The 17,505-nt window shown below is 37.9% G+C and overlaps 1 protein-coding gene across 1 annotated transcript in view; it reads right to left on the reverse strand.

Moving 5' to 3' along the window:
* Positions 1 to 16,607: 16,607 nt before the first annotated feature.
* The window catches only part of LOC134803600 (fatty acid synthase-like), a 33,443-nt gene continuing 32,545 nt past the window's right edge, over positions 16,608 to 17,505 (reverse strand). Inside the window, exon 22 of the mRNA XM_063776401.1 lies at positions 16,608 to 16,959. Within this exon, the coding sequence (XP_063632471.1) occupies positions 16,612 to 16,959 (348 nt within the window). The 3' untranslated portion in view covers positions 16,608 to 16,611. The remainder of the gene's footprint in view (positions 16,960 to 17,505) is intronic.

Raw genomic sequence — 17,505 nt, forward strand, 5'->3', positions numbered from 1 at the left:
TGCTGTTGTAACTATTAACCTAACCCACTTTTCTGGTAGCAGTCCGTTTCTGTAGGGTTCGCAGTTCTAACCTAACCTAACCCACTTTTCTGGTAGCAGTCCGTTCCTGTGAGGGTCGCAGTTCTAACCTAACCTAACCCACTTTTCTGGTAGCAGTCCGTTTCTGTGAGGGTCGCATTTCTAACCTAACCTAACCCACTTTTCTGGTAGCAGTCTGTTCCTGTGAGGGTCGCAGTTCTAACCTAACCTAACCCACATTGTTGGTAGCAGTCCATTCCTGCTGTTGTTATTGTTGTGTAGTAGTTTGTTTTCCAAAGGGAGAAATAAATAAAGTTGTACTTTTGATAGAAAGAAAAGATCTGCATGCGAGAACTTCATTCCCGCAGCTCGGCCTTCGGCCTCGCGTGCTTGGGAAATCGTAACTTTTCCTATTGGGTCGTGTTTCAGCTCCAACTTCCTCCTCACGTGTGACGCTTCGGGCCTTCGGCCCAACGCGGAGCTCGGCCTTCGGCCTTCGCGAGCCTTGACGCTTCGCCGTCGGGCCTTCGGGCCTTAAATTTTGTTTTTCATAGGAATCTAGAGGCCTATATCTTTCGCCATGCCAAATCTCAGCGCGCTCGGACCAACTTGAAAAAAATAAAAAATAAAGTCGGCCATTTTGAAAAAATTTAAATGCAGTTTGTTTTGTCTTGGGGCCCTCTATGACATTTGGTCGAGCACCTCCCACCCATCTCGCACCGTAATATGAATACTTTTTGAGATATTGGGGAAATTAAAGATCTCTACTTTTTCCCCCTTTTTTTGCTTATAACTTTTGATATTTTGTGTGTGCTACTACACGCTTCGAATGCATTTTTCTAGGCATTATGACGAATCTAATGAGGACACGTATTTTTAGGAGTATTATCTCTATTTTTCACCGTGTTCAGTTTCTCGAACAAGACTAATACAACCAAGCGCAAGATGAACTGCCTGTAGGCACCTTGAACTCTCAATTATATTTAATTCATGTCGACCGTGGTCAAATATTAAAATTAGTGATATGTATTTAGTTCTTAAATAATTGTATTGCGATATGCCTATTAGGGTAATTTTTTCAATTATTTCAGTTTTACATTTTATATTTATTTAAATTTATGATTATGATGATGAATTTGCACGCTTGACGGGCGTGGCGCGTTGCATGCGATCCAAAGCCGGGCGCCTTCGGCACCCTCATACTAAAAGCGTAACACTATAAATATATTGTAACATCCCCATACTGTATCAATCCAAATAAATAATTTCTGATTTTCAAAGGACTCAAAGAGCACGAAGGAATATAATCATTTTGCAGATCGGACGTAGGTATATCAGTAAAGGTGAAATACTGTAAATACTGTACTTACATACTCACAATTATATTATCTAGGAATATAATATTATTTACCTACATTGAAATTGGTTGCTGACCTAGTGAAAATACTGAAATATTTTAACTGTTGATGTAGGAAATCTAGGCGCTTTCAAGCACCTCGTAAAGTATTAGATGCTTCTGTTATCAGAAAGTGTGTTTTTATAGCACTTAGTGACTTTTTCTTACGTTTCATATGCTTTGTTTCCCATTGTTTGTAAATGGTAAAATCACGTGACCGCGCGGAACATACTGACGCAGGTCCGTCCTCTACAAGCGCTGCCGCGCGACTGAAGAGGGCGTAAGTGCGTTCGCGAGTGATGGCGGTTGCGGATTTAGTAGGTATTGAAACATAGAAATTATTTTAATGATGTTACCGAGACAAAGAGATCCAAATCATCTAGATTATCTTATTACCTATACATTTATGTAAAAATCAAGTCAAAAAAGTTTGTATTGTAAAGTCTATTTCAATAGAACTTGCTAACTATGTAAACAAACAACTTAACTTTGTTGTATCACTGTTTCTCTTTGAATTTTCACACCACCTCATCAAATACCATTGAAACCATACACATATACACTATTGAAACGGTCCGTTCCGTAAATACACAAATATATAACTGTATCTTGGATATTTCATTAAAAGTTTAAAATGGGTTCATAAGTTAGGTTATTAGGACCTGTTGGAATGACGGTTTTGTTTCTTTTAAATTCTACAATTGTCTATGATGGGTAGTGTTGTAACTAAAGTTTGTGATATAAACCCGCTACACACTACCCAACCCACGCTCTGTACCTACCGCCGCGGTTATAAAATACATCAATACATCATTCTTAAGTACTAATTAGTCTTCTGGTCGTGATTAAACAAATTAAAAATAAGTAACTACTTGTTTTTTACTTTTGGTATTTTATTATTCGATATGGTTTGACATTAGTAAAGTAGTAAGTAGGAGTCTTGCCCATCACTAGTAAATTCATCATTCAGAGACAATTTCAATATGGCGGTTTGTTTACATAGTTAGCAAGTTCTATTGAAATAGACTTTAGCTCTGAGATTGATTTATTGTTAAAAAAAGGCGTAACTTTGGATTTTTTTTCTATCGAGCAAAGTTTATCTAATCATGTTTTTGAGATCCAAAACATATCTGCCAGATCCTTAAGTATAAGATATATTTTTTTCACAATTTTAAAACATTGTTTCTTATATTTCCGATGGATTCAAAAAACTGGTTCGCTTAGCTCGTACGGGAAAAGCACGCCTTAAGCGGCCCATAAAAAATAAGCCCAACCAGCAGTACCCCGAGTGGTTTTCTCGCGACCTTATTCATTTAAATAAATTAAAAAACGAGTACCATAAGTTATATAAGCAAACTGGGAACCAATTGTATTATGCTTTTTTCACTTATTACCGTAAATTAGTACATACTAAAACCGAAACTGATAAGCGTTCATACATTAACAACTTACAAGTAAATATCGTGAGGGATCCTTCATCGTTTTGGTCATACATAAAGCGACAGCGTAAATGTAACCTTCCAGCAACATTCAGCAACATGTTAGCACAAGAGGTCGCAGACTCCTTTGCCGACTTCTTCAAAAGCGTATTCTTACAGAATGTCCCCAAACTCGATGCGTTTGCGGCCTCAGAGGCTGCCACAGCCGAATCACCAATGTCCAGCACCCGACACGTCACAATTGATGACATTAGTGACGTGGATATCCGAACGGCCATAAACCGCTTGCGACCCAAGCATACTCAAGGTCCAGATGGAATACCACAATTCATTATTAAGGACTGTCGTGAAGCACTTATCCAACCACTGAAATATATATTTAACCTAGCATTGAAAAATAGAACATACCCCACGGTTTGGAAAACAACTAAAGTTCTTCCAATACATAAATCAGGATCCAAATCCGATGTCCGCAACTATAGGCCGATTGCCGTGCTATCGGTCTTCGGGAAAGTATTCGAAGCCATAATCTACGCCAAAGTGTATAAGCAGCTGAATGGGTGGTTCTGTGACGAGCAGCATGGATTTCTACCGAAGCGCTCAACTACATCAAATCTTCTTAATATCGTTTCCATCATATCGAATAACCTTGACCAACGGAGGCAAGTAGACACAGCTTACTTTGACTTCCAGAAAGCTTTTGATAAAGTTGATAACGATCTGTTGCTAAAAAAGCTATCTGCTGCAGGTTTTGGTACTTGTCTACTTGAGTTCGTAGCTAGTTACCTCTCGAAACGACAGCAATATGTTCAGTATGAAGGCGCGCGATCTACTCCGTTTTTGGTAACATCGGGGATCGGGCAGGGAAGTAGTCTCGGGCCCCTTCTGTTTTTAATTCTCCTGAACGACCTACCGACAGCACTAAGTCATTCATCGTGCCTCTTATTCGCGGATGACCTAAAATTGGCTATGCCAATTAACAGCAATCGAGACTTTTCCCTACTGCAACTTGACATAGACAAAGTTTGTACCTGGGCGCGTGACAATGGCTTATTTCTTAACAATGACAAATGCTCGGTTATCACATACACGCGAGCTCGACTCCCTATAACCCATCCTTACGTCATAGAGGGCAAGCCTTTGAAACGCGTCAATGAAATTAAAGACTTAGGAACGTGGTTTGATACTCAGCTCACATTTAATAACCACATTACAATAACCTGTAACGAAGCCCGCAGCAGATGCCTGGGATTCGTCATGCGTCAAGCGAAGCTATTTAATAATAAGCATGCTATGACTGTACTCTATAACGCCTTCGTTCGAAGTAAACTCGAAACAAACGCAGTTATTTGGAGTCCCCATGAAAAACAGTACACGGTTCTAATAGAGAAAGTCCAAAAATCATTCATAAGGTTCCTCTATAAGAAGTTATATGGCTTTTATCCCCTTCTTTATCCCACCCTATTCGTTTTAGGTATGGTAGATTATATATCCTTAGAGTCACGTAGAAATATGTACTTAATAAAATATTTTTTTCAATTAATTCGGGGACAAGTAACAAACCCACCATTATTACTACAAATAAGCCTGCGGGTTCCCCGTCTCTCCGCGAAACAGCTACGGCCCCGTAGCCGTGGTCTCTTTGCTGTACCTCCAGGTCGGACGCGCCTGCTTGCTACGTCCCCTCTTCACCAGGCTTTAACGTTGCTTAACAACATCTTGGACAGCGATAATGACCTGGATATTTTTTTCACGACGGAGTCTAAATTTCTAGGCGCATCAAATCGGTACATCGAATCAATCGTTACCACTAGCTCCATTACCTAATATGCTATAATAAGTATTCGCTGGAAATATTTGACATTGCTTATGTACGACTGACTTAATTTTAATTTTAATAAATTGCCCATATAGTGCTGCTTGACTTTACCCGAATTTGTATTTTTATGACTTTGTACTATAATTGTAATTCCTCGATTTATTTATATCCATGACATTTAATTAATTATTGCAATTCCTTGATTTATTTATATACATGACATTTAATTAATTATTGCAATCCCACGGTTTAATTATCCTTCAATGACATTTAATCAATTATTTTACTCCCTTGATCTCTTTTATGTAATAACGTCATACTCCTAATGTAATGTCAGTAATGTGTTATAGATTTAAATCGAATGTAGTTACTTATAATATATTCACTCACTTATTTATTCGAATAATGCATGTTGCTAGCTATTAAGTAATGTAATTCCAATTAGCACGTAAGGTTGAACTGTAAGTGTTAATTGTATGCAACAAATAAACAAATAAACAAACAAAGAATTATGAGAAATAGGGTGGCCAAAAGTATAACACCAGAAATTCAGTCACTTGGTTTTTATTATGTTAAAATAATTCACTACAAAATTATATTAATTATTATTTTAATAAGTTGCTGTTTACACTAGAACACTTATTTTAAATACTTAGATAGGTGTGAACGGTTTCACAGCTCAACCGAAAAAGACCCCGATCATCAGTTGGTCAGGTATTTTATACCTGGCGAAATGGCGCCACCTCGATCGGACGTGACGTCACAATCAGCCGACTTTAACCTGGCGAAAATGGCGCCACCTCGTTCGGACGTGACGTCACGATCAGGCGTTTTAATAAACCACGTGATCACGTATTTTGTTCGTCAATACACTTACTATTTACGAGACCAAGTGTTTTATATTTGAAATTAACAATTAATAAAAAAATTCTTACATTCGGCCTTTCCTGACATCAAGTTTGTCCCAAACTTAGGTACTTAAAGATTAACATGGTCATCAATACATATCCTATTTAAGATTACAAACTGGACTACATAATATTTGAAATGATATCGTACACAGGTTTTTTTTTTTTTTACATAACTGACTCAATCATGACTACATATTATCGGTATCATCACACATCAACCATATTATTAATTCCGTCGTTCCACTCTTGCTATACTGCCATACTAACCATACTACCATACTAACCATACTAGCCATACTAACCATACTAGCCATACTAACCATACTAGCCATACTAACCATACTACCCTTACTATCCTTGCTAACCATACTACCAATACTAATCATCAAAACATTTTAAAATCAGTTTAGCATTACTATATTTACTATGAATAATTACTGACAAAGAACATAAATAACTCTAATAATCCAATCATCATTAAATGCTGTCATATAGCTAATGAATTATGAGTTTGAGATGACTTCGATAGTTAACTACCAATTCAAATCAATTCAATCTCACTCACGAATGATTATCTCTTCTCACTTAGCCACTGCTAACTACTCGGATCAACAACTTCGTATATACAATATCTTTGATACAATTACTATTTCCAGCTCTTATCCATTTCACACATACATATAAAACGATATACTTAATCATAACTCTACACACACGAATAAGTTTTATATTCAAATCACTATGAAATCTTTTTCGATCGTGCACCAAGAACTCATTAATGGTCGTTACTTTCGGATTCAGAGCTACTTGTAAAGTCATCACCATTATCATCAGTGTGCGTATTTATCCAGGGTTTAATACGATCAGCTGCCCATACATTACAATAGTTTCTCTGTGTAATGTTAGACCCTATAATACTAGCTATTTCATACCTATCATTTTCGAGAACTTTTGTAATCCTAAATGGTCCTGTAAATTTGGGCAATAATTTCTTGCTTTGACCTTCATTACTTGGGGTGTGTTTCAGTATCTTTACGAGATCTCCTACTTTATAAGTTCTGGCCTTTATCTTATGACTGTCATACCGTATCTTTTGGGATGCTTGATCTTTCCCAATGTGTGAACTTATTTCTGCCCTAATATCCTCTATAGTACCGACTTGTCGTGTCTCGTGCAAAATTTTTGAAAAAGCATTATCGCCTTTACTGACCATTCTAACTCCGAACATTGCTTCTGAAGGCGTTTTGCCTATCCCCTTATTCATGGTATTATTTAACCCCCACTGTACCTTCCCTAAAATAGTATCCCAATAGCGTTCACCTAACTTATTTGCGTACGCAGTCAGTGAATCAAGTATCGTCCGATTATATCGTTCTACTTGTCCATTAGCTCGAGGTGTACATACCGCATTAAGGATGTGTTTAATTTTTGATCGTTCACAGTAATTCTTAAATTCTTTTGAAGTAAAAGAAGTTCCTCGATCAGAAATTAATCTATTGGGATAGCCAAATGTCGTGAAAATATCTTCTAAAGCTCGAATCGTTAAGTTAGATTTAAGATTTCGAAGTGGTTTCAGCAAGCAGAATTTGGTAAACGCGTCCACACATACCAGGAGATACGACTGACTCTTTGCACTTTTTACAAAAGGCCCTAAATGATCAATATGTATAGTGTCAAAGGGTCTGTCAACCTTATGGATCGAATGCAAAAAACCCTCTTTAGGTCCCGTCGGCTCTTTACTATATGCGCATTCAATACACGCACGGACATACTTGGTTATAAAGCGTCTCATCTTAGGGAACCAAAAATCTTGCTTTATTTTCTCCAAAGTTTTCTCAACGCTAAAATGACCAATGTCGTCATGATTAAACTTACACAATTGAAACCTTGCACTTTTAGGAACAACCCATTTTAACTCACTACCTACTTTTCTAAATAGTCTATTATCTTTAACCAAATAATTATCTTTTATTTCGGAATATTCTTTATCTTCTAAAATTTTACGTATCCGCTGGATTTCGCCGTCATTTAACTGTAGACTAAGTAGCCAATCTTCCTGTGTGATTCTTAATATTGAAGGTATAGGGTCTTGAATTGGTTCCGGTCCACAAGGCTGAGGGTTCCTACTGAGTGCATCGACATGAGACATAGTATGACCTGGTTTGTATTGAATCTCGAAATCGAACTCCTGCATTGCAATCCACCACCGTGCTACGCGAGGAACGAGATCTCTCTTAGCAAAAGTTGCTCGTAACGCGCTACAATCAGTAACAAGAGTGAACTTTAAGCCTACCAAATACACTCTGAATCTTTGTAATGAACAGATAGCAGCCAAGGTTTCAAGTTCATACGCATGGTAATTTTGTTCTTCTAAGCTAGTTTTGCGACTGAAATAAGCTATCGGACGGAAACTGCCTGTCGTATAGTCTCTTTGCATTAAAATTCCTCCTAAGCCGTATTTGCTAGCGTCAGTATGTACCTGCGTTTCGCTTTGTGGATTATAAATTCCTAACAAGGGTCGTTGTGTAAGTGACTCTTTCAGTTGGTGAAATGCTTGTTCTTGTTCTGGTGTCCAGCACCAAGAACAGTCCTTTCTAGTCAAATCAGTAAGTGGTCTAGCTATGAGCGCAAACCCCTGAATAAACTTCCGAAAATAACTTGCTAGGCCAATGAACTGTCTCACTTCATGTACGTTTCGTGGTGTTGGAAAACTTGCAACGGCAGCAATCTTATCTTTTCCCGGTTTAATTCCTTTCGCACTTATTTCATAACCTAAATATTCTAGTTCTTCTTGAAGAAAATTGCATTTTTGTAAATTTAGAGTTAGTCCCGCGTCTAGTAACAGTTTAAATGTATTTTCTAATCTTACTATTTGTTCAGCAAAATCTTTTCCAGGTATAAGTATGTCATCCATATAAGCGAGTGTGGAATTAAATCGGGAATTGCCTAATATTTTATTAATGGTTCGCTGAAATACAGCCGGTGAATTTGCAAGACCAAAAGGCATTTTCTTGAATTGGTATAACCCATCAGGAGTGATAAAAGAGGTATATGGTCTACAGTCTTCACGTATAGGTATCTGGTAATAACCACTAGCAAGATCTAAGCTTGAATAATATTTATTCCCATTTAACATGTCTAACTGGTCCTCGATCCTAGGCATTGGGTAATGATCCTTGACAGTTTTTTGGTTTAGTGCCCTAAAATCTACACAAAGTCTTCGCCCACCGTTTTTTTTTTGAAACTAATAAAATAGGACTCGCGTATGGAGAGTTAGATTCTTCGGCTATATCATTCTCAATAAGTTCTGTCACCATATCCCTAACTATCTGCCGCTCTGTATAACTCAATCTATATGGTCGGTAGACAACTGGTGTTTGGTCTTTAAGCTCAATAACCATTTCTGACGCATCTGTACACCCTAATTCTGATAAATTTTGTGCAAAACATGGCCTGTACTTATTGATTAAATCAATTACAATCTTTGATTGGTCATCAGATAAATTTGGATTCATTTTAATATCATCTTTAGTGAATGGTGTAAGAGTAGTCTGATCAGTTATTCTATTGCAAGAGACTTTTGATTCGTCTAAAGATTCAACAACAGAGACTTCATCCGCGCGTACAAACAAGGATCCAGCCTTCAATGTTATTGGTTTCGTGGATTGATTACATACCGCAATTTTACAGTCTCCGTTATGTAAACTATAGACTCCTCCTACAACACTATAATCCATGTTTTTCTGAGACCGTAAGCTATCGTTAATCAAGATGTCGCAATTCCTTTGTTCACTACTTTTACAGTCCACAAATTCAAACGCGCCTACCTTAGTGTCCGTTACGATTCTAAGAACTACCTTTTCACTAGTAGATTCAACATTATTTGCCAGGGTAGCCCAATCTATGTTCGTATTGTTTGTATCACATTTTAGTATGTCTAGTCGCTCATGTGTTTTTACTGCTAAAACTTTGGGTCTTTCTGTAAAGTCCTGCCCTACTAAAATTTCGTCAGTTAATACAGTAGAGTCTACTATGTAAGCGTCTACATCGGCTGTGACTTCCCCTAATGTCAAACTGAACTTTACACGTCCTAATGGTGTATATGCAGTGGGCCCAAATCTAATGTTAGATATGTCACTCTCTGATTTTGGTAATGAGTGTTTATCAACAACATCTTGTCTGATCAAAGTACAATCGCTTCCAAAGTCAACAAAACTTTGCAACTCAATATTTTTGTTTATAAACACAGGCTTATAATATTTTGAATCAGGTTTTCGGCTTTGCGCAAACATTGTTTTCTTATCAGTATTTTTAGTATTCAATTTGTTCCGAAAACAATCATTAGACTTATGGCCCATCAAGTTACAATTATCACACTTAGCAATTGGTTTAGGACATTTAGTTGATATGTGTCCTTTTTCTTTGCAGTTATAGCACGTAACCTCTGTTTTGTTAGAATTCCGGCAATTAATCGCGCGATGACCTGATTTGTTGCATTTAAAACAGATAACATCATTGGAAGCGCTTGCATTTGGTCGCTTAGACGTTCTCAGGCTAGTTTCTTTACAAAAATCCTTTAAAAATTTTAACAAATCTTCTGGGTCCGTTAAGCGGGCTGCCATAGCACTCGAACGCATGATTTTATCGTCTATTGCATAAACTAAACAATCGACAGCTTGTTTACCTTTAATGCCGCATGCATTAAGCAAAATCATTTTGTCATAATAGTATTCGTCAACTGATTCTCCGTGTTTTAACGACCGTTAGATAGGTCGTTAAAACACTCTCCATTAATAAAGCAGCGTAATTTGTTTCTGAAGGAAACGCTCTAGTCAATCGTTCCTGCCATTCTGACCACGTCATAAGAATAGACTGCAACCCCTCGTACCACTTCTTAGCATAACCGGCTAACTTAGGTAAGGCGAAATGAGAAGTTTGTTCATCCGTCCAACTATAAATTTTAGCACACTCATTTACTTTGGCTATCCAATTTTCTATCTTTTGGTTCTTTTGTGCAGGATCGAAATTTGGAATGATGTTTTTATCATATGACATTTTATGTGTATTAGACTTTAACAATTTTTGAAAAAACATTGCAACATCAGTCAAACTAGAAGTTAACATCGGTACCTCGACATTATCTCGCGAAGCTGCTGAGGTCGTCTCCTGTCCCTCGCCTGGCTCCAACACCGGCTGGTCCGCCACTCTCTCGTCTCGTTGTCGCTGTGCAGGCACCGCATCCGTTTCATCTGCCAGCTCAGCACCTCTTAACCTTTTCATTGGTTCTGTGATAGACTCTTGCTGGAATTCAGAGATTAAGGTCTTACTATTTTGTAGTCATAAACATAATACTACTCAAATATGTTTGCAATTCTTCAGTTTTCCTAATATACTGTGAATGTTAAATCGTCTAAAAGAAACTCACAAAACACACAAAACAAGAAACTAGAAGTCTATACTTATGATAAAAAAAAACTATTAACCAACTGCTGTATCAACTAATTATTATAAAACCTACACATTCTATTTATTTCATGCTTTTCTTACTGATAAAAAATAATTAAAAAAAAGAACCTTAGATTTATTTGTGAATGTATAATTATCTAACACTATTATTATTAACCAATAATCGTGTTATCAATCACCACGAATTAAAATTTCTACATATTTTATCCCTTGAGGAAAAAAAAATATAGTCATTTGCTCAGGAAAAAAAAAATCAAAACATGTTACTCGCCTGTTGTATTTCTCGTGCCGGTGTGTAACTCTGTCGCTTAGAATTCAAAGCACGTGGAGACCGTTCTCGTACCAAGCTCTCATGATGACGTTCTACCCGCCATCGTTTCGATGGCGACCTGCGCTGCGTTGATCTCGACTTCCGCTTCCCACCATGGTGGCTCGCCGTGGACTCCGTGGATCGCTCTCTGCTACTCGTACTACGGTCTCGCCGACTCGTTCTTCGTCTGGATGTACCATGCACTGCATCCTTATAGCGTGAACGTCGGTCCCTTGAACGAGACGTTCGACTTGGCTTGTTTCTTTTGCTCCGTCCCGTCATGCTTCATGTATGTATGTACTTCATGTATGCCCACTTCTGATATGAGAAATAGGGTGGCCAAAAGTATAACACCAGAAATTCAGTCACTTGGTTTTTATTATGTTAAAATAATTCACTACAAAATTATATTAATTATTATTTTAATAAGTTGCTGTTTACACTAGAACACTTATTTTAAATACTTAGATAGGTGTGAACGGTTTCACAGCTCAACCGAAAAAGACCCCGATCATCAGTTGGTCAGGTATTTTATACCTGGCGAAATGGCGCCACCTCGATCGGACGTGACGTCACAATCAGCCGACTTTAACCTGGCGAAAATGGCGCCACCTCGTTCGGACGTGACGTCACGATCAGGCGTTTTAATAAACCACGTGATCACGTATTTTGTTCGTCAATACACTTACTATTTACGAGACCAAGTGTTTTATATTTGAAATTAACAATTAATAAAAATATTTCTTACAGAATGGATACAGAAACTCAAAAAAGGACAGACCGAAACCAAGACAAGAGATGACATCATAAATGTAGCTACGAAATTTTACAAGGAACTTTATAGTGACTATCCGGATATTAGACACAACGAAGAAGATGATTCCTGGGAAAATATACAAAGCAGTGACTTACAATCAATAAGTGAACAAGAAATAAGTGCACATATTAAAAAACTAAAAATGGAAAAAAGTCCTGGGCCCGATAACATCAGTAACGAAGTGTTAAAAATAGGTGCACCTCTATTGCTTCCTTACCTGACACAAATGTTCAATGCGATATTTAGAGCAGAACAAGTTCCCAAACAATGGTGTATATCAGATATAGTTCTTCTCTATAAGAAAGGAGACCCACTAGACATTGGCAATTATAGGCCAATCAGCTTACTGTCTAGCATATACAAACTCTTCACATCAATACTGCTAAATCGCATAACACAGCAAATAGACAAAAATCAACCAGTTGAACAAGCCGGCTTCCGCAGTAGTTACTCCACTATAGACCATATACATACGCTACAACAAATTTTTGAAAAATACAGTGAGTTCAACCTTCCTCTGTATGTAGCCTTTGTTGACTATAAAAAGGCTTTTGATAGCATAACGCACAAGTCAATCTAGAAAGCACTTACATCCTGCGGAGTACACAAAACCTACATAAACATAATCAGAAACATCTACAATCAAAGCGTCAGCAGAGTAAGATTGGAAAAAACTGGAGAGGAAATACCAATAAGAAAGGGAGTAAGACAAGGAGACCCCTTATCACCCAAACTTTTCATAGCAGTACTGGAAGAAGTCTTCAAAAAAATCAACTGGAGTAACCAAGGACTGTGGATACGGGGCAAATATCTCAGTCATCTCAGATTTGCAGACGACATTGTCATCTTTGCCGAGTCATCAAAGAAACTAGAAGAAATGATGCAATCTCTGGCAAATGAGAGCATGCGCGTCGGACTGTACATGAACATAGAAAAGACTAAAGTAATGACCAACTCTAAAACTCGGATAATAAAAGTGAATGGAAGCGAAGTGGAGTACGTAAATGACTATATTTATCTAGGCAAACAAGTGTCCTTCAATAAAAAACAAAATGAAGAAGAAGTCGACAGAAGAATAAACAACACATGGAGAAAATACTGGTCACAAAAAGAAGTACTTAAAGGCGACTACCATCCAAAGTTAAAAAAGATAATAATGGACACTTGCATACTACCTTGTCTGACATATGGTTGTCAAACATGGACATACACAAATACAATAAAAAATAAAATTTCCACATGTCAACATGCCATGGAAAGGAGTATGTTGAAGTTAAGACGAATACATAAAGTCAGAAATGAAGAGATCAGGAAAAGAACTAAACTTGTGGATGCCCTAAAACAAACACTGCGTCTAAAATGGCAATGGGCTGGTCATGTGTCAAGATATACAGACAAAAGATGGACTAAGACTGTGACTGAATGGACAGGACCACCTGGAAAAAGACATCAAGGAAGGCCACAGAAGCGCTGGTCAGACGACATAGTTCAAATAGTTGGAAAAACAGGAATAAATTGGATGAAATTAGCTACAGATAGAGAACAATGGAAGGGACTCGAGGAGGCTTTTACCCAATAGGGATCAGTGAAAAGAATTAACAAATAATACAACAACATATAAACAAACATTATATTCGCTGAAATAAATAAAGCTGTAATAATAATAATAAAAAAAAAATCTCATTTAGACGTGACTACTGCTTTCCTGAACGGCTATCTTGAGGAGGATATTTATATGGAGAAGCCAGAAGGCTTTCCTTCATCTGAAGGTAAAGGACAGGTGCTTAAGTTGAAGCGAGCCATATATGGTCTCAAACAATCCTCAAGGGCGTGGTACAGGAGGGTAGATGATTGCTTAACTGAGTATGGTTATACTAGGTCTAAACTTGAACCTTGCTTATATGTGAAAAATGACAATGGTTTGACTGTAGTAGCTCTATATGTCGATGATTTCTTTGTGTTTTCTAATAATGAAAAGGAAACCAAAAGTTTGAAACAGGTACTGTCTTCACATTTTAAATTAAAAGATCTTGGTCAGGTCAAACAGTGCTTAGGTATGAATGTGTGTGTTGATAAAGAACATAATGTAATAACTTTAGATCAGGAGGATTATGTTAACAAGTTGTTGCATAAGTTCAATATGACAGACTGTAACACTGCTCAAACTCCTATGGAGGAAAGATTGAACTTAGATAAAGGTGAGAGCTGTGATACTGAATTACCTTATCAACAACTCATTGGTAGTCTCATGTACCTAGCGGTTTTGACACGGCCTGACATTGCTTTTAGTGTAGGGTATCTGAGCCAGTTTAATAACTGTCATGGTAGAGAACACTGGGCTCATGCCAAACGTGTTTTGCGTTATCTCAAGAAAACAAAACACTATTGCCTCAGGTATAGTAGCGAGTCTGATTCAAAGCTTACCGGGTTTGTTGACGCTGACTGGGGCAGTAATGTTCTTGATAGGAGGTCCTATTCAGGATTTTGTTTCACTTTGTCTGGCAGTGTAGTTTCATGGTGCAGTAAGAAGCAGAATAGCGTGTCCTTGAGCAGTTGTGAATCAGAATATATTAGTATTTCTGAGTGTATTAAAGAAGCTATGTACTTAAGGTCATTGTACCATGAAATTACAAATAAGATGTCATTAATTACAATTTATAATGACAACCAAAGTGCTCTGAAGTTATTGGCCAACCCTGTGTTTCATAATAGGTCGAAGCATGTTGACATACGTTACCACTTTAGTAGGGATATAATAGCTAAAGGTGTGGTAGAAGCAAAATACTTAGCGACAGCTGAGATGCCAGCTGACTTATTAACTAAGAGTCTAGGGTTTGTCAAGCACTTTAGATTTGTTGAGAAGTTAGGACTTGTGCCTAAGTAGTAGGTATGTGTAGTTCTTTTTAAAGCTGTTTTTTTAATGCTGATGATGCTGATGGCTATGCTTAGATATAGTGGGGGTGTAGTTTTATGATATCCAGCAGCGCCATCTACAGTGTTGATTTAAATATGGAACTGTGGTGTTCCAAATATGTTTTTATATGAATTGCTGTCATGTCGTTCTGTCACACAATAAATAGTCTTCGGTTAACATGAACGTATTTTATTAATTATAATTTGTATCTGGTAACCCTATACTAGACTCAACTTTGGTCCGGTCAGCAAATCTCTGAAGGGTGGTAATGTCTGGCTAGCCAAAAATTGTTGACAGATATTTCGTTGTTGTATCACCAATTAATTGTCTATGATTTAAAAAAGCTAAAAGTCAGATGTCAATTTATGTCATTCATTCAAATTGTTTGCGGTTTATAAGTGGTTTATTTAAATAATATTAATAATGTATGTACTGAGTGAGGTTCGAAAACTATTATTTAAGCTCGTAAATAATTACGACAATATGCGAAGTCGACGTGTAGCGTCGTATAACGAAAAACTGCAATGTTTACAACTCCTAAACAAATGTAAACAAATTAGGAGGTTGGTGCTCTATAAATATTTTGATACTTAGCATTTAGCTTATTTGTGTCGCTTAACTTCGAACTCGGGTAAATCCATTCGACCCTCTCAGCAAATATCTACCCTATTACCTTTTCTTAATACCAAAATCGCATAATCTGACAGATGGATTTACCTGAGTTTGAAGTTAAGCGACTCATTTGGCATAGTACTTATGTATTTTTTTGGTGATGGATTAATATTACGGTATTATCGAGCTAGGTCTTATTTACACTACATTAAATTTTTCGCCTTGTTACAATGGTATATGGTGAGAAAGTGTTAACATATGTGTTTATCGTTGACTGTACTTTACATAGTGGTAGAAATAATGTGAGCTGACTTGGAGTGCACGTCAACGTACATTTAACTTATATCCTTAGGTACCTTACGTGTGCACAGAAAATCAAAAATATTTTCTAGTATCAAAACTATAATTCCTACTACACAAAGTGCGACCAGCCCGAGATTTTTAGAATTTCCCGCTAAAAATTTGTGTAAAATTTCAGTAGCCAGACTCTAATAAATTTTATTCTCTCTGCAAACGGACTGAACTCAATGCAATGTCCTTACTATCTACCTATTATTTGTCTAATTACGTGTTTTTACCCTTTTCATTGTTAAGATAAAGAATCCTAAAAGCACCGTAATTGGTTATCTCTACGGGAGGCGGAGTTTAGCTCGCTCGAAGCTCGTAAGGATCGAGGTAAAATAAGAATTTAACGTTTATTTGTATAACACAGGTGATCCTATTGGCGTAAAAAAATAATATTGCCTTAACTAACTTAACACTATATATTTTTATAATTAAGTTTGTAATCAGATTACAGTTTTCTTCTTTGTTGTTTGTTAGACAGGGTACAGGTTAGTGAATGGTACATTTGCTATAAAAACTGTAGAAACTATAGTACATGTGCAGTAGAGTTTGGTTTGAGTGGAGTTAGTGTCGCTCGAGTAACTCGGAGACGTGGTCGGCAACAGCGCGCGCCGCGCTGCCGGTGACGATGGTGCGGTGCGTGGCGGGCAGCCGGCGCGTGCGGAGCTCGCCCGCGCACACCGCTTCTAGCCCGTACTCGTGGTCGCTCTCCTGCGCTCTGAACAACGTTACGGGCCCCCGCAGACGCGCGGCCGGCCGGTAGTCGTGGGCGATGATGACTCTACGTAACATCGCTTGCACGGCGTCGCGCAACTCTTCCATTTCCACGCGCACGCCGACCGCAGCGGCCATCTCGCGCAGACGGCTCAGGCGCGCCGTCGCACTTGAGAGTGTCTCCAGCTCGCTCGCTACCTGCCCACGATATTACCAAATAAATGACAATGATTATGGGCTAAAATTTGAAAATTCAATAAACATAAAACATAACACACATGACAGACTACTGTCTGCCTCGAACTGACACATCCACATCCACCCATTTTGGGATACCCTCCTACAATTGAGGGGGGAATTACCTAAATCTTCTCGAGGCAGAGGTGTAGGGTTGGAGCCGGTGTAGCTTTATTCGACGTTCATAAGCGCATTGCAATATGCCTACTTGAATAAATTATTTTTTATCTATTATCTTTATCACCTTTGTCAAAACGCCAACGCCGACTGTACAACAGCGACGATTATGAACAATATTAATGAATGGCTCAACAGATAGGCCGCACCTTGGACACCAGTGTACAGCGGACAGACTGATTGAAACACGTACACTAGTACTTACAGCACGTGGCGTCGCGTGAACTAATCTAGCCCGAGGGCAAAGTCACATCCGCGCTGCCCATTTCTGTCAATGTGTAGGTATTCCCAAGATAAAAGGGTTGGCTTCCGCGAGGCTCTAGCTACGCC

Source organism: Cydia splendana, chromosome 26 (assembly GCF_910591565.1).
Source record: "Cydia splendana chromosome 26, ilCydSple1.2, whole genome shotgun sequence".
Lineage (NCBI taxonomy): Eukaryota > Metazoa > Arthropoda > Insecta > Lepidoptera > Tortricidae > Cydia > Cydia splendana.